Source organism: Aedes aegypti, chromosome 2, assembly GCF_002204515.2.
Source record: "Aedes aegypti strain LVP_AGWG chromosome 2, AaegL5.0 Primary Assembly, whole genome shotgun sequence".
Lineage (NCBI taxonomy): Eukaryota > Metazoa > Arthropoda > Insecta > Diptera > Culicidae > Aedes > Aedes aegypti.
In genome coordinates, this window is record NC_035108.1 from 112695306 (window position 1) to 112717500 (window position 22195).

The 22195-nt window shown below is 39.8% G+C and overlaps 2 protein-coding genes across 2 annotated transcripts in view; one reads left to right on the plus strand and one right to left on the minus strand.

Moving 5' to 3' along the window:
• LOC5565875 (lariat debranching enzyme) overlaps positions 1–22195 on the plus strand; it is a 55743-nt gene that overhangs the window by 29506 nt on the left and 4042 nt on the right. The window lies entirely within an intron of this gene.
• LOC5571699 (mitochondrial thiamine pyrophosphate carrier) lies at positions 2438–3886 on the minus strand. The gene is made up of 2 exons (XM_001659792.2): positions 3774–3886; positions 2438–3707 (listed from the first exon to the last, which is right to left on the minus strand). The coding sequence occupies exon 2, from the start codon at positions 3552–3554 to the stop codon at positions 2613–2615; it is 942 nt and encodes a 313-aa protein (XP_001659842.2). The 5' UTR covers positions 3555–3707; positions 3774–3886; the 3' UTR covers positions 2438–2612.

Below are 22195 nucleotides of genomic sequence, written 5' to 3' on the forward strand. Positions count from 1 at the left end.
CAAAATTGGAAACACTGTTGTAATGAAATCGAAATTATTTTCCGTGCATTATTTTCATAATGTGTTATTCTCAGATTACCTATCAATATTCTGAGAAAACGGTAAATCCCTGGCCACGATCACAGGGTTTGACGGTGCCAAAGTAGAAGGTGCACCATAATAATACCCGTCTGTGAAACATATCACCTTCCCAATACTTTGGCACACCTCCAACGGTTCATGATTTATCATGAAACGGCTGCATTCAGGCGGAGGATCTGTTAATATGTTTCGGCATATTATCAGGTCCTCTTCGAACGGAGGGACCGCCAGGGCTCATTAGTTACTTATAAACCAGTGCTGGTTGTTTGATGTTTCAATTCGTTTACACGAGCTGTAGCATCCTTTGTACTAATCAGCAATGGTGGTTAAGTTTCGAAGCCAACGTGTGATCAATCGGTTTATAATGCAACATAAGAATGGGTGTTTGGTGAAACTGTGCGTTACACTCGTCGTTATTAAATTTAGTGATTGTGAAGGTGCTAATAGTGATTTTATAATTAAATCTATAGTGATGAAAATTTGAAAATTAAGGTGGAAGTGATTCTGATAGTGCAATCATTTTTCTGAATATAAACTTAATTGCCTAGTTCTTCAAACGTGCATGATAAAAGTGTTAATGTAATGACAGCGAGTGCAGAAGAATGGATCGAAGTGATTTTTTTTAATGTAACTTTCTTGATCATAGTGCTAAATCGTAGTTTGAATAGTAATGACTCTACAGCAACAAAAATAATGATACATTTAAATTGAATATCTTTAAATTACTTAGTAATGCTAACAGATGGTAATGCTAACAGATTTATATGAAAATGGTGTGATGTGAAAAGTGATATAATAGAAAGTATATCTGAAGTGTATTACGAAAGTTGATGAGTGATAATCGGTGATATACGTGATAGTGTCGAAAATAAAAGTGACGATAGTGAGTGATGAAATGAAATGGGGAATGAGGACCTTTTAATAAAACTATTTCGTTCTTCACTTTAACCACTCTAGTAGCATTTCAGGCCTTATCATAGTTTGATAGTAGTCTGAACTACTAGACTGCAAAACTACGGCAAGGGCTGATTGCTGCTAGCGTACACAGTGACCATTTGAGCAACATTGCTTAGGAACGTCTGTGTGATGAACGCAATAGAGGCTTATAAAAGCAAATGCTGGGAAGGAGCTTAGGGCAGATTAAGAGTGCCAGTACTACCCCTATCGCTACCGACAAAAAAAAAAAAAAAAAAAAAAATATTCTGAGAAAACGGTAAATATGCATACATGATTTTGAAAGTTTGAGAATTTTTCATAAAACGACCGTAACGAGTGAAATTTATACCGAAGAATCCGGTTAAAACTCACGATTTCGCTCTCTATTATACAAATATAGTTTCTTCAGTAAGGCTGATACAAATATTAAATTTCTTTTATGTCCGAGACCACTTGGAAGGTACGAGGGGGGGGATAAAAATAAATAAGGAACAAAAAAATAAAAATGAAAAAAAAAGTTATTTTTTCGAAATTATTATTTTTAATGATAGTTGTTAAACTTTTTTCAATCGTCCTCTGGATCATTATTTTACTTGTTTTTTCTTTAAAAATTGAAAAAAACCTAAATGATGTCAAAAAATGATGATTTTTTTTTTCTCCCCTTCAAAATTTTCGGATTTTCGAAGGGGGGGGTGACATAAAAGAAAATTAATATTTGTATCAGCCTAATCAAACCATTTTTTAAAACGTTTTTTACTTTACCTCTTTGCTGGGAGTGTAAGGATGGTGTATCAGCAAATTTGGACATAAACGATAAATCACTAGAGTGATCTAGTGTCAGAGAATGGTGGAATATTATAATTTTTTCCTAAGCTTTACCTTTAGTAGAATAGTAAGAAATACCTATATACAATTTGTTCCTAAAAAATAAGATTTTTGTTATGCGAAAAATATTGCTTGACTTTGACGGACAGTTTATCTTGGGAGTTTTTGGGAAAACTATTTAGTTCTTCAACCAAAAGCGTTTTGTAAGAATATATATTTTCATAACATTGTAGAATAATAGTTGAACGATGCACAGAAAACCGATCAATAAATAAAAAAGATACAGCATGAACAAGGTGTCCACTTTATAAAATGAGCAGTCCTTATTGAAGCAACTTCCGTTGAGGGTGCGAAATAAAAGTCAAAAGTATCAAGTCGCTAGATCAGGTTTTAAATTTTAGGACACCCAAGAAAATCATCAAGTGTATCAAGTTTAATTTTAGAAGGCGATATTGGGGAACAAGTCACAGAATTGAGCTGATAAAATCGGTTCCATACCGTATCAGTATACCAAGCAAACAGCAAAAGGTACATCCTCTTATTTCAACTGAAAGGTTTGGGAATCTCTTCATTTTTCAATTCATGACAAAACCAATTAGCGGTATGTGGGTGTCTCATATATATTTTCTTGCGCGTTCTTCGAATACCCTGAGTAAGTGACTTATCCTAGGCACAGTTGTATTAAATATAAAATCAATGGCATTTACTAGAAAGCGTATTCAGCAGCAGTGTGATCGATTCGTTAATATCAACGGCAATACCTGTCTTATCTAGTCGGACCTTCGGAAACCTTTGTTGAACGCCAGCAGCAGTCGATCGTAAATGGCAAAGTAAAATGCAGTCGTGAAGGCAGCTTTCAGCAACGATGGGTTCAGTCCCTTGTACAGCCCTCGGAGACCTTCGTCGCGACACACCTGGTAAAGGCACTGCAGCATATGGTTGGCCACGAAATGCTTCCCGAATGTCTGGCGATTCTGGGAAAATCCTTGTATCTGCAGCCGCTTCTTAATCAAGTCCAGTGGGTACACCAATAGTTTTGTGCAAAGGCCAGCGAATCCTCCGCAAATGAACAGCTCAGTTGGTGGTAGACTCGCATTTTCAGGAAGATGCTCAATCTGCTTCACAAGCGTGCCGAACATGTTATAGAACATGAATTGTCCTCCGGTTAGGGGAGCGATCTGCAACAAGGCTGGTCCCAATCCTCTATATAACCCCCTAACTCCTTCCACCCGATAGATGGTGCTAACTGCTTGAAATCCGTTCCTGTATCCCTTCCCAGGATCCTGGGATATCACTCGAGTCCGTATAACATCCAGAGGCATGATAGTGAGCGCCGCAAACGACCCACTGCAAGCGCCACAGACGAAATTTCTCGCTCGATCGTGTCCTTTAAACAATTCGAGATCGCGCAACACCAGATTAAAGCGTTCATAGAACGAAAACTGTGCCACTCCGTAAACCAGCGAAAGAACCTGCGCCGGATTGTGTCCTTTCCAAAATGCAAACAGACCCTCTTCACGGTAGATGCAGCTCACCGATTGGGCCACCGATCGATACTTGGAGATCTCCGATCGCTTGCTGATCGGTTCCACTTGCAGCTGCAGGCGAATTTTCAGCACATCCAAAGGTTGACAAATGAAGCGCGTGATCACACCGGTTAGACCTCCGGCCAAGGCTGTGTAATTGGCTCGATCATCTTTGTGACGATCCATAGCGATTAACAATATCTTTGGATAGAGCAGAACCTGATAGTGTTATTACATCACCGTGAATACGATAGATGTAATCTCATAATGGGCACTAGCGGATGCAAGTTAAATTCGCTCGGAGTTTCAAACTAAGTTGCTTCAACTTCCAAGATAAGTCTGAAATAATTTAAATTCTTAGTCAATGTTCCGTAAGCCAGAAGTAAATACTCATTGATTCCTCACATCTTCGATTCTTCAAATTGATTCTGCGACACGACGTGCGATAAGACTCATAACAACAAACAACTAGCTTCTACACTGCGGGGAAACAAAATAAGAACACCAAATGCATTAAATGTTCCTTTGTCCATATCATAATTTCAATGGTAACGGTAGGGACAATCGTCGGAATTATTCTCTATATGGTTACGTACGAAGGCTCTGCTGCTCACAAAGATTTTCAGGGTATCTACTCTTTTTTACCTAAATTAAATTCCCTGATATTTCCAGGTTTCACAAAATAATTCCAGGTTCAATAAATAGCTCCAATTTTGTATGGCTAAAACAAAATAATGACAAATTTTAAAGTGTTTTTAATTTCATAGCAATTTATATACTTCTAGACATTTTTAACAACGCATGCCGAAGCTATTCCAATAGAGATGTGCTAGTATCCATCGTATTAAGCATTGATCAGTGAGAAATGTAATTTTCCCAGTATTGCAGTGAATGATGCTGATACAAACCGATGCCAAACAATTCTTTCACAAAACGGCTTTAGGATTGTACAATAACATTTTGATAAATCTTGAATACTTTTTGGAAATAATGCAAAGAAAATGCATCTTACCGTATTCTCAATCCGTCGTATCGGTTTTCAACTCCGTCGTAATCAGTTTCCAGATTCGTCTCACAACTTACGTCTCACTGTGATGTATTGAGTGGTTAAAACACAACATATCAACGCTATAATAAAATGTTTTACTAGAATATATAGATCTACGGGCATCTCCCTCCATTCCTTCAGCATGATGGAATATACCGAATATACTAAATACTAATTTCCTTTAAAATTAATTGTTCGTCATCAAAATTCAGCCCAAACATATGAACACAATTCCTTTTGACCGTACAATTCTGGCATTTGCTCACAGTACAGCGAAAACAACACAATCAAAGGAACCTTATTTTTACGTCGCGCGTCGCGCACACATTGATGCGCACAAGCTTTTTTTTCTCAGTACGACTGATTGAACTTTGTTTACATTCTTAATTATACGCGGCGGTTGAGGAAATTTCCTAAAATTTGGTGATTTATTGAAGTTTTACGGCGTGTGATTGGAATGAAATCCTTCAGTGAAGAAGTACGAAGGTTTTCCATAGTGAAAATAAGTGCCCGGCGAAGTAAGTCACCCACGGGGGCGGGAAGAAACTTGTGTTGGAAAGTGGTGTGGCTCAGTCGATCGCTAAGCATTTCTCTCAAATCGTGTTCGTCCATGCGATTTTGGTGTAAAAGTGCAAAGTGGATAATGGAACTGAAGTTATTTACCGAAATACAGTAGTTTTATTGCATTTTTGGTGAACAATTGTACGAACCATACCAACTTTCACAAAATTACACTTGGATAATGAATCTATGTTGCAAGTAAGTTTGAATATCTGCCGTAGTGGAACATTTAAAGTTTGATACGACGAATAATAGCGCTTACGACGAAGTAGAACAAAACCCTATCCCATATTCCAATATGAAGGTGCTAACAATATCAAAGTAAATTTTATTCCAATAAATGATGGAGTATTTTATTTCGTTTGTAAGAGCTCTGTCCATCATCGCGAACAGAACGGAACGTGCAAGTGCTTCAGTATCTATCATTATCAGTATGCTTATTCTTGAATGTTTTTCTAGTACTGCGTTCTCGTGCAAAAATAGATTATGCACCATTCATTTCCATGGGTCATTTGGATACCTAAGACAGATTCATGGGCGCAAAAGTAAAATTTCATTTGGATTTGTAACAATATGTGCAATATATGCAAAAAAAGGAAAATTATTTACAATATCTCAAATTCATTGTATCAAGCATTGAATAATTGTTACAAAAGTCATCTGCTACATATTTGATAAAGTTTATTCCCATCTATACTATTTGTATTAGTTTAGATCCCCGGATCCATTTTTTCGGATAAAAAAAACAAGGCTGGTAGCGAGTCACTTTTTAGTGACTTGGTCACTTTTTTGAGGCCAGTCACTTTAAAGTCTCTTTTTTGAAGCCATTTCAACTAAAGTCACTTTTTTCGTCAAAAAGTCACTTTTTTCAACTATTTTGAGCTAATTTTTCGGGAGAAAATTTTGAATCGGCCTTCTTAATTTAGGCTAAGTTTTAAGTTGTCTACCTAAAAAATCCTGGAAAACCTGGAATTATCATGGAATTTTATTCAACCTGGAAAAAAACCTGGAATTATCAGAGGATTTCGGCTATACGCAGGAAAAATACCTCGAATCAGTAATTATTATGGCAGAATATGTCCTTTTTGTAACACAACATTTCTTCAATCATAAAAAATTTCGGCTGCGCCGCTGTTACAACTTGAGGTATTCAGTCAATTCACTTTAAATTATTTTTAATATATAACTTTAACGAATAACTTGTTTAAATAAGGAAGTAGGACTTAGGATTGCTAAAATGGGAAACGCAAATACGATTCCCAGTTCTTGTTGGGTATCTTTCATGAGCATATGAAATAAATAATATTTGTAGGAAAAGATAGCTAGTAAAAATAGTATATTTTCAGGTAAGCAGATCTTTTTTAAAGGCTTGGATACTATTTCAATGCATATCTCTAAAAAGTGTTTATTTTTAGTTAAGGTCTCTAAAGACTATATATTGCTTCGCGACTAAAAATGGATGAACCAACGTGCGAAGTTCGATTTTTGACCAACTTCGCCGCGTCGCGAGTCACTTCGCTATAGTGCGCATCTATGCCCGTCACCGTGTGCATTATGCGCACTATTGAGAATCGAGTTGCGACGCGGCGAAGTTGGTCAAAAATCAAACTTCGCACGTTGGTTAACCCATTTTCTAACGCGAAGCATTATATAATCAATATGGTATCTAGTCACTTTTTTGCCATAACCCTCTCTTTCCCATGGTAGCTCCAGAGCTCAATTATTTTTGACGAACTTGAGGCAAACCGAACCAGAGGAATACTATGCATTAGTTTCTACAGTCAACTCGCCATTACTCGATATTGAAGGTGCCATCGAGTATGGGAGGTATCGCATTATGGAACACAAAACCAGTGCAAATGCGATCCGAGGGACCATTGCAGTAGCCATGAAAACCAACTTTTACTGTGGTTCTCTAACTCGATATCGAGTTACGAAATATCGAGTAAGGGAGAGTTAACAGTAGATTATGATTCTATACTTATCAAATTAATCCAAAAGTCAACTAACTTTTTGAATAGTAAAACCGTAAAACTATTGGTAAGCAATCAGTTTACTATTGTAAAACAACTAACAAATTTTAAACTGATTTTGAAAAAAGTAGACCCTTTGAAATATTGTTTTTTGAATTACCTTTTATAAAAACGCTTTTTCATAAAGAAAATGTCGATTAAAGTCGTCGGAAATAGATGGTTAATCTGCTTGCAATGAATTCTGGTGTAACATTCTAGAGGCTCCAGAGAAACCTTCAGAGACTATTACGTAACTATTTATCCAGAGATTCCTTCTGGAATACTTTCAAGAACTCCTCCAGGAATGCCACCAGCAATTTTTCAATAGAAGCTCAGAGGAATTTCTTCTCAATTTTATACTAAAAATTTTAGAGCATTCCCATGCTACTACCTCCAGTAATTTTCACAGAGATTATTCTGAAGAAAAAAAAAACAGTATTTCCTCCAGATCACTGATTCTTGCACAGATTTCTTCAATCGCTACTTCCAGGGATCTTCCCGCATGCCCTACAGAAGTTTTTACCCAAAGGTTTATTATAGAGTTTTCGAAAAAAATCGACATTTTTACAAGAAACCCTACAATAATTCCTACGCATTTTTCATTTAATCCAGGCCTTTTTATAAAGATTCTCTCAAAAATTCATCTATATTACTCTCCGGAATTTCTCAAAACTTACTTAAGATATTATTGGATAAAATCTTTTCCAAGAATTGCTCGATGAATCGCATCTGGGATTTCTCATTAGATTCCTCTAGAAAATTGTCCAGCATATCTTCAAAATATTATTACTGCGGCTCAAACAATTCAATGATATTTTTTTAAATACAAGACCTGCATAGATTCTTTAAAATTTCATTCAAGGTTCCACACTAGTTAATACTACAGCAATTATTACAGTTATTGCTCCGACCATTGATGGATTAATATGCTTTTATTATCATAGCAATTTATCAAGAAATATATTCATCAAGAATTCAAGAGATCTTTCAGTTATCCTTGTAGGTATTCATCATTATAACTCACACAAGTTTCATCAGAAATTACACTAGGATTTTTTTACAGAAAATCCTCGTAAATTTTTCAAAATTTTACACAAAAAATATGATTTTTTTTAATTTATTTATTTTTGGTTCGTGGTTAAAAAAAACAGATTGAATGCATGAAGGTATATAATTTACGGCAAAACGAAAAGTTACTTAACGTAATTTTACGAGCAAGTCTTGGAATGTGAATACCTTCCATTAAACTTACTGATGGAAAATTTCTTCCTTAGTCGGCGTTTAAAGGACGCGATTTAAGCAGTATTCTAATCAAATTCGAACTTCTGTCATCATTTTTTATTTGAAATATCGATTAATGCATAAAAATATTGACCTAATTAGGTAGAAGAGCTGGAGTTTAAATGGAAATGTGAAATGACAAAAAATTTAATTTTACAAATGTTCTAAATTCTTATTAAAATTTACAATATGAAATACTTTGGTAATATAAAAGACACAACAATTTGAAAATATTGCTGTGTGCCTTTTGGAATGCAAATATCAAATGCGGGAACACCAAAAGTGGTAAGATTTTCAACAAGGAAGGCGAAGTCAAAGATCGTTTTTCTTTGCTAGGTTGGCGGTGATATGGATCATGGTTGCTAAGTGTCCTTTGATTAGTTTGTGTTACCGCATTTGGAACGCATTCGAGCAAGATTTGCACGTCAAACGCAAACAGCAATATTGATAATCTACTAAAAAGGATTATTTACGTAAATATAAACTACCCTGTTTGAAAAAAATCTAGGCGATATCTTGTAAATTTGGAAGACCTACTACCTGCAGAAGATCATATGGAATATTCCCTATCATGATTGATATTGATCGTAAAACAGTATACTAGAATTGAAATAAAATTGATTACGGCTTGCTTTTCAAGTCACTTTTAGTCACTTTTTCGAGAATAGAAAGTCACTTTTTAGTCACTTATTTCTCAAATTTGGTCACTAAAATAACTTTTTTCGGTACCAATTCTTGCTACCAGCCCTGAAAAAAGGATTATCAAGGCCCCGGGTTATCGCGTCCGACATGTATAAAATTTAAATGTAGTAATTACGATAAATGATGAATTGTTACATGTTATTGGAAAATGTTCAAGAGTTCTAAATTAACCTGCTCTTTCCCATGCTACCATGGGAAAGAGCAGGTTAATTTAGAACTCTTGAACATTTTCCAATAACATGTATAGAGCTACATTGAATTTTGACAAACTTAAGACAAACAGAATCAGATAAATACAATGCAATAGTTACAAAAATATGATTCCTCAGACAAACAGACGTAACACTTAGAACAAATCTCGGTCAGAATCATAGTTTGCCCAATGCTAAAATCGGTGTGTTTGGTTGACGGGCCAACTGTTGCGGCACGCAGCAAGCCCCTCGGCTGGCTTTGGATCACACTGGCTACCACAGTGCATTGGTAGGGAATAGATGTTGGTAGCAGGTAAGAAACAAGGATGACATAATTTGGAAACGTTCCGTCAATCGTGATGATAAGCAAAATTGATCACTTCACAGTTATAGTTGCTATTGTGGGAAATTTATTATTGATTATTACTGAACTAATTTACATTGAAGTTGAAAATTAAAAGTTGAATTACTATTACTATTACTATTGAATACGGTAAGAAAGTGTAGAATATCCTTATCAAAGACCAATGGTTTAATATTAGATTTGTTTTGCGTTTAGAATCTGGCATTTCGAGATAGCGTCAAATTATACCCAATCAGGATCGTTCCATTGCATTGGTAATTCGAATACAGGAAATAAGTATGCATTAATTTCTTCTCATAAGATAGGTGAATGATCGAATGTCTTTTGTATAGCCGAAATATTAGCAAGCCACTTTAGCAGTCGGAACAACGTAGTCCCCATCACACGGTAGAACACCAAAATTGTAAGTGTAGGTTGTTACGAATGTGAATGCTAATTGTTAAATCAATAAACTTATTCCAGCTTAAAGCGATCAATCACACATCCCGTGTTTAGCTACAAAGATTTGGTGCCTCTCCGTACAAAAATCTTTAAGAATTTTGCCACCAAGGATGCTGGCTGGGAATACGTCCGACCACAACTGCCATTCGTGCAACGAGCATGACGTCATGGATTCAATGGTGGCCTGCGACAATTGTGGTGATTGGCACCACTTTAAGTGCGTTGGCGTAGATAACACGGTCAAGGACCGTAACTGGATCTGCAAGAAGTGTGAACAAGGAGCCTTTTCTGGTCTGCTTAACCTCCCGCAAGCGAAAGATAAACCGATAAAAAGTGGCGGCAGTAAGTCATCGAAGCCGCGCAGCAGAAAAGCGGAAAAAACGGTTGGATCTAAAATGAGTATCACGTCTAGTGCTCGTGCCGCGGCATTGGAAGCGCAAATGCGCTTGTTGGAAGAAGAGGAACGTTTGAAGGAAATGGAGTTAAAAGAGCAAGAGGAACTTCAACGTCAGGAGTTCGCCGAGGAGCAGCGTAAGCTTGAGATGAAGAGGAACTTAATGGAGGAAGAAACGAAGCTCCGAGAAGCGGAATTATCGAAACAGAAGGCATTGCAAGAAAAGATGATGATGATGCGAAGGGAATCCATGGAGAAGAAGAAGGAGTTGATGCGACAGCAAGCTGAACTAAGTGAATCTTCGTCATCGTCTAATGTTTCGAAATCCGAAAGGATAAAAGATTGGATTACTTCCCAACAACAGACAGAGGGAGACAATTTGGTTAACCATACACCGCGGATCTCCACGTCGAATCACATGTTGAACCCAGCTGCATCACAACAGCAAAGTAAACTTGTAGCACCAAGCGTACCTACTTCACAACTCGCGAAGCTTTCGTTACATGATGAGGTAATGCACCCGATATTGCCGAATGCTTATATGCAAATTGCCGCTCGCCAAGTAACGGGGAAGGATCTTCCGGTTTTCAGTGGTAATCCGGAGGACTGGCCGATGTTTATTCGGACCTACGAAGAGACCACCCTTGCTTGTGGTTTTTCAGACGTCGAAAATTTAGTTCGTCTCCAAAAATGTCTACGCGGTAACGCCCTAGAGACAGTACGCAGTCGTCTTATGATGCCAGCTGGTGTGCCACACGTGATAAAAACACTGCAAATGCGCTTTGGCCGACCGGAGCTCATCATCCGCTCACTACTTGAACGAGTTCGTAGTGTGTCAGCACCTAAACCAGAACGATTAGATACGCTTATCGATTTTGGACTAGCCGTGGAGAATCTGGTTGTACATCTTCAAGCTGCGAAGCAAGACAACCATTTAAACAACCCAGTGTTACTACAAGAACTGGTCTCGAAGCTGCCCGCGCAGTTGAGATTGGATTGGGCACGGTACAAGGTACTTCATCAAGACAGCACACTCGTGGCATTTGGCGAATTTATGAACGAGCTCATTCAAGCGGCAAGTGAGGTGACGTTTGATTTGCCGATAAATCTGACAGCGAAAACCGAAACGTCGAGAAATAGGGAAAAGGCATTTGTACATACCCACGACACCATCGATATCGAAACGAGGATCACAGGCGCGGTTAGGAAATTGCCTAAACCATGTATCGTATGCAGCGCAACTGGACATCGTGTCGCGGAATGCGAGGAATTTAAGGTGAAGAGTGTCGAAGAACGGATGAAAATTGTGCGGCAGCATAATCTGTGCCGTACTTGTTTGAATTTTCACCAAAAGTGGCCCTGTAGAACATGGAAGGGCTGCAGTATCGAGCAATGTCACGAGAAACATCATTTTCTGTTACACCCACTGACTCCTACTACTTCTACGCATTTGTCAACAAGCCATAATAGTTTGTTCAACAAGAGTTGTGAACGCTATCCGTACTTCCGCATACTGCCAGTCATTGTATCATTCGCCAACAAACAGCAAACGATATTCGCCTTTATCGACGAGGGATCCTCCTCAACACTCTTGGACCGATCGATTGCAGAACAGCTGGGCTTAGACGGTCCGAAAGAGCCTTTGACGCTACAGTGGACGGGCAACGTCGCACGTCGAGAAACAAATTCCAAGAGAGTGCGTCTACAAATTGCTGGTACCGGGAAGACTAATATGTTCCCAATAGAAGAGGCTCATACGGTTGAACGACTTCTATTGCCGAAACAGTCGCTGTCGTACGGCACCTTAGCTGAACGATATCCGCATTTACGTGGCTTACCCATTGCTGACTATGAACATGCTGAGCCGAAAATATTAATTGGACTGGACAATTTAAGATTGTGCATACCACTAAAAATTCGGGAAGGACAACACAACGATCCGATCGCCGCAATGTGCAGATTGGGTTGGACGATTTTCGGATACGGTGCGCGAACATCAATGCCAACGGTTTCGGTAAATTTTCATGCACCGGCTGCTCAAGATGTTGACCACGAACTGAACGAGCAACTCAGCGATTTTTTCTCGTTGGATCAGCTAGGAACTAAGCCACCCTTCGAAGTTCCCGAATCGAAAGCAGATGCGAGAGCCAGAAAGATTTTGGAGGAAACAACTCGACGAGTTTTCGACAGATTTGAGACAGGTCTACTGTGGAAATCAGACGACATTGAATTTCCTAACAGTTTTCCAATGGCGTTCAGAAGACTACAATCGTTGGAAAGGAAATTAGCGAAGGAACCGACCCTCAAAGCTCGTGTCCATCAAAAATTGAATGAGTACGTTGCAAAAGGATATTGTCACCGGGCAAGTGCGAGTGAATTGAGCTTCTCCGACAGCAAACGTGTCTGGTATCTCCCGTTGTCCGTGGTTGTTAACCCTAAAAAGCCTAACAAGGTGAGAGTCGTCTGGGACGCAGCAGCAAAGGTGGACGGTACATCGTTCAATTCGGTCTTGCTTAAAGGCCCTGACTTGCTGACTAGCCTTGTTGCAATTCTTTATCACTTTCGAGAACATAGGATCGCAGTAACTGGTGATATAGAAGAAATGTTTCTTCGCATCCTAATACGTCCCCAAGATAGCCAGTCGCAACGATTTTTGTGGAGGGAAAACTCTGGCGATGAACCATCAGTGTATATTATCGACGTTGCCACCTTTGGGTCGACTTGCTCCCCAAGCTCAGCCCAATTTGTGAAGAACGCTAATGCAAAAGAACATATGGAATCATTTCCCAGAGTGGCTTCAGCTATCATTAGATATCACTATGTGGATGATTATTTAGATAGCTTCGAAACGGAAGAGGAAGCTATCGCGGTAGTCAACCAGGTAAAATTCATCCACTCCACCGGAGGTTTCAACCTTAGAAATTGTTTGTCCAACTCAGAAGAAGTTCTGCTAGCAATCGAGAACACTTCAGAAAACGCAGCAAAGCAATTGAGCATATCGCGAGCTGAAAAAATTGAATCCATATTGGGAATGAAATGGAATCCTTCCAAAGATGTCTTCATTTACACCTTGACTCTACGTGACGATCTTCTAAAAGTGATTGAGCCCTCTCATGTTCCCACCAAACGAGAAATGCTCAAGCTTGTAATGAGCCTTTTTGATCCCCTGGGATTTATGACATTTTACTTGATCCATGGAAGGGCTCTGATCCAGGATGTGTGGGCGACTGGAGTGGACTGGGACGTTCCAATCAATCATGATTTGTGTAAAAGATGGTGGCAATGGATCAGTTTTCTACCTTCGGTGAGCAACTTGAAAATTCCTAGATGCTACTTTCGGGGTCAAATCAACGATAGAAAACAGTTGCACATATTCGTTGATGCTAGTGATGCAGCATACGCATGCGTGGCGTATTTACGAGGTAATGGAGACCAGGGAGTAGAAGTAGCATTGGTAGGTGCGAAAAGCAAAGTTGCGCCACTTAAAGTGTTATCCATACCGCGACTTGAGCTAATGGCAGCAGTGATTGGATCTCGTTTGGCAGATTCAGTGATCGCCTCTCATTCCTATGATATTGCGGAAACTTATCTTTGGACAGATTCAGCCACGGTCTTAGCTTGGATCAACTCAGACCACAGGAGGTATCATAAGTTTGTCGGAGTTCGAATAGGCGAAATACTTTCGCTAACAAAGGTGAACCAATGGAGATGGGTTCCCACGAGGCAAAATCCAGCGGATGATGCAACAAAGTGGGGAATCGGTCCTAGCTTTGAGCCCTGTAGTCGTTGGTTTTGTGGACCAACATTCCTTTCCCAACACGAAGATGAATGGCCAAGAAAACAAAGGACTACATCCACCAACGATGAGTTGATCGGTAATTTCAATGTGCACCTTGTTATGTCGACATCGTTGATAGAGTTCACACGCTTCAGCAAATGGGAGCGACTGCTAAGAACACAAGCGTACGTGCTCAGGTTCATTTCTAACCTTGGCTGTCGTAAAACAGGGAAATCAAAAGTAACCGGAATCCTGAACCAAGAAGAACTGAAACAAGCAGAAAGGGAGCTCTGGAAGCAAGCACAATCTGAAGCGTATAGTCAAGAGCAAAAGGTGCTGCTTGATTCCCAGGGAAGCCCGGATATTCGTCATCGTTTGGTTCCTAAATCGAGTCCTTTGTACAAGTTGTGGCCCTACATTGACCTAGACGGTGTGATTAGGATGCGAGGAAGAATCGGCGCCGCCTGGTATGCGCAACCCGACGCAAAGTACCCAGTAATACTACCGAAGTCACATCGAGTAACATTGCTTCTTGTGGATTACTATCACCGTCATTTTCAACACGCTAACCAAGAAACTATCGTGAATGAAATGAGGCAACGCTACGAAATAGCCCATTTACGAACGATTGTGAAGCAAACGGCAAGAAACTGTGCTAAGTGTCGCATAAAAGCGGCAGTACCTCGATCTCCACCTATGGCTCCTCTTCCAGTACAACGCCTTGAACCATTTGTAAGACCTTTCACGTTTGTGGGCTTAGATTACTTTGGCCCGTTGACAGTGAAAGTCGGCCGTTCTGAAGTCAAACGATGGGTGGCACTTTTCACGTGCCTTACGGTACGTGCTATACACCTCGAAGTGGTGCATAGCTTATCCAGCGAATCATGTATACTGGCTATTCGACGTTTCATTGATCGTCGTGGAGCTCCAGCGGAGTTCTTTAGCGATAACGGGAGTAGTTTTATAGGAGCTAATAAACAGTTGCAGCTGGAAATCGCGGCCATGAACGAAGTGCTAGCCAGCACGTTCACGAATACGAACACTCGATGGAACTTTAATTCGCCGAGTGCGCCCCACATGGGTGGCGTATGGGAGCGCCTAGTGCGGTCGGTGAAAAGTGCCATCTGCACGATTATTGATGCTCCTCGTCGGCCCACCGATGAAGTACTTGAAACGATTCTCTTCGATGCGGAAGCCATGATAAATTCACGACCCCTCACATATATACCACTTGAAACTGCTGATGAAGAATCGTTAACTCCGAATCACTTTTTGCTGGGAAGTTCTTCCGGCATTAAGCAACCCCCCTCGGAGATTCAAAACCCTCACATCAACTTGCGTAGCTGTTGGAATTTGGTTCAACATATGACCAACACCATATGGAAAAGATGGATCAAGGAGTACTTGCCAGTAATCACCCGACGCTGCAAATGGTTCGACGAAGTTCGCGAAATTCAAGAACAAGACCTTGTGCTGATTGTCGAACCATCGATCAAAAACCGATACATTAGAGGACGAGTCGAAAAGGTATTCCCGGGACGAGATGGTCGTGTGCGCCAAGCTTTGGTTCGAACAGCAACCGGAGTGTACAAGAGACCAGCCGTGAAGCTTGCACTGCTCGACCTAGGACAGCATGGTAAACCTGGTAAGGACTCTTAGAACTGATCAATCGACTTACCAGCCTTTACGGGCGGGGGATGTTGCGGCACGCAGCAAGCCCCTCGGCTGGCTTTGGATCACACTGGCTACCACAGTGCATTGGTAGGGAATAGATGTTGGTAGCAGGTAAGAAACAAGGATGACATAATTTGGAAACGTTCCGTCAATCGTGATGATAAGCAAAATTGATCACTTCACAGTTATAGTTGCTATTGTGGGAAATTTATTATTGATTATTACTGAACTAATTTACATTGAAGTTGAAAATTAAAAGTTGAATTACTATTACTATTACTATTGAATACGGTAAGAAAGTGTAGAATATCCTTATCAAAGACCAATGGTTTAATATTAGATTTGTTTTGCGTTTAGAATCTGGCATTTCGAGATAGCGTCAAATTATACCCAATCAGGATCGTTCCATTGCATTGGTAATTCGAATACAGGAAATAAGTATGCATTAATTTCTTCTCATAAGATAGGTGAATGATCGAATGTCTTTTGTATAGCCGAAATATTAGCAAGCCACTTTAGCAGTCGGAACAACGTAGTCCCCATCACACGGTAGAACACCAAAATTGTAAGTGTAGGTTGTTACGAATGTGAATGCTAATTGTTAAATCAATAAACTTATTCCAGCTTAAAGCGATCAATCACACATCCCGTGTTTAGCTACAAAGATTTGGTGCCTCTCCGTACATGGCGGTAGTGTGTAAACGTTAAACATAAACAAAAACGATGCAAGCGCTGCGGGTGGCGTATTATCTACGTATTAATTACCTGATACCTACATATAAATTGAAAAAAAAAAAAAAACAAAAAACATAGTTTTTCTAAAGGAAGTCTAAATCAGCTTAGAGATTTTGAAAACGCTGATATGAATAGGAACCTTAACAGTTCAGTCTAATTATCGTTTGGAAGTATTTCAAAATCGTTTTTGAATGATTCCGCCTTTTCAAATTATGCCTTATGTTATTTTCCGCCTTTTGTTACACGTCTAATTTAGTCTGTCTTTTGTGATTCCGCCTTTCCTGTTTCCGTCTTTCGTTAGAGTCCCCTAAAGATAGTGCAACGAATGAAATTCGACTGTATTTCCCATGAAATCTCTCCAAGAATTTTCCTATGGAATAACTCAAAAAAATTGTTTTGGATATCTCAATATAAAACTTCGATTTTTCCAAAAAATAGGGTAACGGTCGTATTTTGGACCCCCTAAGGAAGTGATTTTAGTTTGTTGTCTCGATTAATGAATTGCACAGCGTAACCAAGTCAAAGAACATGCTAAAATGTAGAGAAAAACTTCCTCTACAAGATAAAAAGGCCCATACGGTCATGTAGGATCCTAGAAATGTCGAAAATAATTGAATTGTGAAGCTCTGTTTTCCATTATTTTGGACACACCAATACATTTTGGACCCTCAAAGTATACATTTTTGACCCCCGGCATTTTTTATCGTTTGGCAACAAAGTCCACGACACTGGTTGTATGATATGCTTGCCCATAGTCTAATCAATCGATTGACAATGGAACAACTAAAGAAATTCTACGCTTTTAGTTCAGAAATTTGAAAAACGTTTTTGTTAACATTTGAAAAATTTCTGACGGCTTCAATTTCTGTGTGTAACGTGTTGTAACGTTTGCATGGATGCACCGATTAAATTAAACTAATTTTAGATACAGTCAACCCTCCATGAGTCGATTTCGAAGGGACCATCGACTCATGGAAATATCGAGTCATGGAACAGCAATGCTATGGCAAGTCGTTTGAGGGGACCATCATAGTAACCATGAAATTTGATTTTTAGTATGGTTCCATGAGTCGATATCGAGTAATGGAACATCGACTCATGGAGGTTTAGCTGTAAAAAAAACACATTTTCTATGTAAAAACGGTTGATGCAAGTGCGGAATAGTCCTATCTTTCTAAATGGCATGCGAATTGAGTTGGTCTTTCGATTTAAACTAGGAAATTTGCAGGAAAATGGCCCAGGAGGTCCAAAATATATAGGGGTTCAAAATATATTGGTTACCCTACCATAAAATACCTCAGGGATTCTTACAGAAATTCCTTCATATACTATTTCTGATATTTTTTTTCAAGAAAGTCCTTAGTCCTCCAGGATTTTATCCGGTGATTCTTCCATCGGTTTTTATAAAACATTCTCCAAGACTCCCGTTCAAAACATGTTGGAGTATTCAACCAAAAACTATTCCAAATGTCGGCAAGGATTTCTCAGGATTTTCTATAAAATTGTTTTTCCGAATTTCTTTAACATTTAAACAAAAAATTTATCTAAGGATACCTTCAGGAATTACTCCAGAGATTGCTCCTAAGATTCCTTTCATAGGTCATCCAATACAGTAGAATTTTGTTCGTTTCACTATGCCCACATAAAACGAATACAGACGTCACTTTCTGACATAAAGCTCGATTCATCAGTGTTGGTAGCCCTGAATTTCTATTGTATATTAGATAATATATTACACTGCGGAACACGTTTTTGTCTCAAGCACCAAAATATCGCTATTTACTCAATTAAGGGTTGCTGAATCCATTGCCGTTTTCAAAAATATCTTAGCACGTCTAGTTTTTGAGATATTGACTGTTGAAAATGCAAAATTTGACTATTTCAGCCAACTTGCATGCAAGTTTGCCAGCTTGTATGTCAATTTGTTTGCTTAATTTGTCACAGAGTTCGTACTTCATGTGTAAAACAATACTTATCAACATAGTTCATAATATTTTCGATGGTAAAAAGTTGTTTTTTTGGTGTTTCAGAAAAGTATTGTATTTTGCCATATAAGTGAAACGAAGAATTTTGTATGAAGACTGCAAGCATGTTGAAAAAATCGATTTTATTTAAATTTTATCGAGCAATATAACCTAAACTATATCCAAATCGAAATTTTAAGTCCTATTCTGCATGCTTGGTGGATTAGATCACAAAAAAGTTTGATAAATCATGCTTTAAATCTCATGTAAACATCAATGAAACCAGTATTTTATACAACTTTGGCGATCTGTAGCTAAAAATTGTGACGTGCTGGAACATTTCTGAGAACGGCATTAGATTCAGCGACCCAAAATCTATTAGAGACACATAATTTGATTCTTGAGACACGCAAAAATGTCATTTTTGTTACGCTGTGTTATTTTGACAGCTGAAAACTCAGCCCGATTAGTGAAAGTTTTTCACTAGGTGGGCTACCGGTTTAGCGCAACGAACGAAAGTTGACTAATTCTAAGAGATTTCTCAAGGAAGTTAAAAAAAAAATCAAGTATTCTTCCAGGTATTTTCCATTCTCCAAGAAAATGTGAATGAAACTTTTGAATTTTCCATGTGGATTTTGTTTAGTAATTCATTGAAGAATGTTTGCAAGAACTCCAGTAGACGGGGTTGGTGGTCTGATGGCTACCGCTTCTGCTTCATATGCAGAAGGTCATGGGTTCAATCCCAGGCCCGTCCCTTTCCTCGTACTTTGTAGTTGTATATCTCTCACTTGCTTCTATCTTCCATTCTAAATATACCACACTCAAACTATTCGTTCATAGCAAACGCTAGAACCAGAGACGGACAAGAAACCGTTTCCCTGACGCTTCCTACTTCCACGCACGCCTTTCTTACGCCTGATACATAGGCAGTCTGCTAACCACAAAAGCAAACCTCTCTGCCATGCCTTTCCCCCAATCCATACACTCCCGCATGAACTGACGTGGATGCAGTGGATTATACGGTCTACGTGGGAGTCAGTTCAATGTATCATCAATTCCTCCCCCTTCCCCTCATTGGTCTGCATTCTGACGTGGCAGGTGCCATTGTTGCCTAAAAATAGAAGATCACCAGCACTTATACACTGAGGATGCCTGTTAGTCCCAAGCAGTCATTCGGTTGGTTCCTTGTGTAAGTGCAGCTGATCTGGCGATACTGAAGTGCATCCACGGGCGGCCAATCAAGCTCAAGCTCAAGCTCAAGCTCATTGAAGAATGTTTGCAAGAACTCCAGTAATCCTTGGATGAAATGCTGGAGAAATTCCTAGAAAAAATCTAGGGAAACTCATTAATGAAGCTCAGGTCGAATTTAAGGATTTATTTGAAATGTTATCAATAGATCCGTTCGAATAGCCCCTTGAGGAATTTTTGGAGCATTCTTTTGGAATAACCGTAGATTAAATGGCGTAAAATTGTTGTCGGGTTTCTTCGAAAACATCCTTGAACGATATTCATCAAAAACCCTGGGATTAACCTTTGCGGGTTTTCTTGAAAACAAAAATCTGGAAATCTTTCAAAGATCTCTCACAGTAATTACTGTAGTATCCGGTTGAAAAATTAGTGAAAAATATCTTGCGGAAGTCCTAGGATAGTCTTTGCAAAATTGTTCATAGTAATCCCTGAGAAAATTACTAGAGGTAGTAACGTTGAAGTGCTCAAGGATTTCCTGAAGCAAATTCTGGATAAATTCCTTCAATCATCGTTTGAAAAATTACTGGAAGAATTGGTAAGGGAATTTATTGAAGAATTCCTGGAGAGAACCCTGTATTAGCTCCTGATAGTATTTTAGATGAAATTTAGATGGATTTAACATTGTAACAGTTTTGCCTGCTGTTCTGCCAAACGCACAAGTCTACGGTGGCGCTATCTATGCCTCTCATAGCAGCCAATTTGATTATTTTAATGATCTATTATCAAGGGAAAAAGAGACGAAATTAAAGACCATTTCCCAAAAACAAACCTGCTAGCGGCCCTAAATATGTTAATTTTTTACTGATTAAATATAGATATATTGAAAACGTAAATCATGTTTTGATAGGTGGATAAAATTTAATACTCGAAAGGATCCTCACTGCACAGCTCGAATAGGGTTTTGATGTTGAAGCAATCGAAGCAATCATTGATATATTCAACATCATTGCGTTGCTATGTAACTTCCATAGCAACCACCCTTGTAGCATACGAGTCTGAAATAAAAATTTTATTAGTAGTTCGACCATTAACTAGAACACGTGTCAAGTTATTTTCTCCCGGAAAAGTCTTTTTCCCTGCGGCTTGAATCTCCAATAGGTTATTGGCCCAGCCGGAAGCTCGTGATCGGAAAATTGAAGCGTGAAGAGTTTGCTGTTTTTTCTCGAAGCGATGGAGTGGGCGAAAATTGTGAAATTGAACAATTCGAACTACCAAGCATGGTCGTTCTCCGTGAAAGCGTTACTGCGGAGGGAGCAGCTGTGGAAGCACGTGGAACCAGGTACTCCTCCGGAACCGATAACGGACGCGTGGAACGATAGCGATGAGAGGACGTTGGCCACGATTCACTTGATGGTGGATGAGAGCCAATACGCGTTGATTCGTGACAAGACGACGGCGAAGGACACGTGGGCGGCTTTGAAAGCTCATCACGAGAGGACCACGTTGGGGCAACGGGTGACCCTACTCCGTCAAATCACGAACCAGAATTTCAAGGTAGGTGACAATATGGAGGCCTACCTGGCGGTAATTGAGAAGCAGTATGCGCGTCTCGAAAATTCCGGTTTTGAGATGCAAGAGTGCCTCAAGGTGGCGCTGATACTGCGGGGACTTCCGGAGTCGTTCAATCCCCTGACGACGGCACTGGAAGCGCGAAACGAAGATGAGCTCACCTTGGACCTTGTGAAGGTAAAGCTGCTGGATGAAGCGGAGAAGCTTCGGAAACGATCCGGTTCCGACGAGCAAGTGCTGCGAACCGGCGGAGCGAGTGCGTCGCAGAAAAGTGTCGTCTGCTATCACTGCGGCAAGCCAGGGCACCGGAAGCGAAATTGTAAGGCGTACCTGGCAGAGTGTGGCGGAAATGCGGATCCGAAGAGAGAAAAGGCTAAGGCCAAAACAGTGCGCGAAAACGACGCAAAGTCGTTCACGTTTTTGGTGCGGTCCGGTAAGCATGATGCGAGTGCGTGGGTGATCGATTCGGGCGCGACGTCACATTTGGCGAAAAACCGCAATTCGTTTGTGCGTCTCGATGAGAGTGTGCGTCCGGAGATTTCGACCGCCGATGGTAAAGTACTGCGTACGGCAGGTGTCGGGGACTGTGAAATCGAATGCGTAAACGGTCGCAACGAAAAAGTGTCGATTACGTTGACCGGTGTGATTTTTGCCCCGGGACTCGAAGGCAATTTGATTTCGGTGCCAAAGCTGGCAGAGAAAGGTGTGCGCGCGGAATTCGATGCGGATCAGTGTCGGTTGGTGTACGATGGGTCAGTGATTGCGACGGCTGATCGCGTAAGCGGCCTGTACCGTCTGAATGTGGTAGAAAAATCGTTGTTGGTGAGTGATAAGCAGCACAACACGGATTGTTTGCACACGTGGCATCGACGACTAGGCCACCGAGATCCAGATGCGATTGGCGAAGTTGAGCGGCGTGGTTTGG

Excerpts from the sequence above, each read along its gene's own strand:
- LOC5571699 (XM_001659792.2), bottom strand. The coding sequence starts at position 3,554 with ATGGATCGTCACAAAGATGATCGAGCCAATTACACAGCCTTGGCCGGA.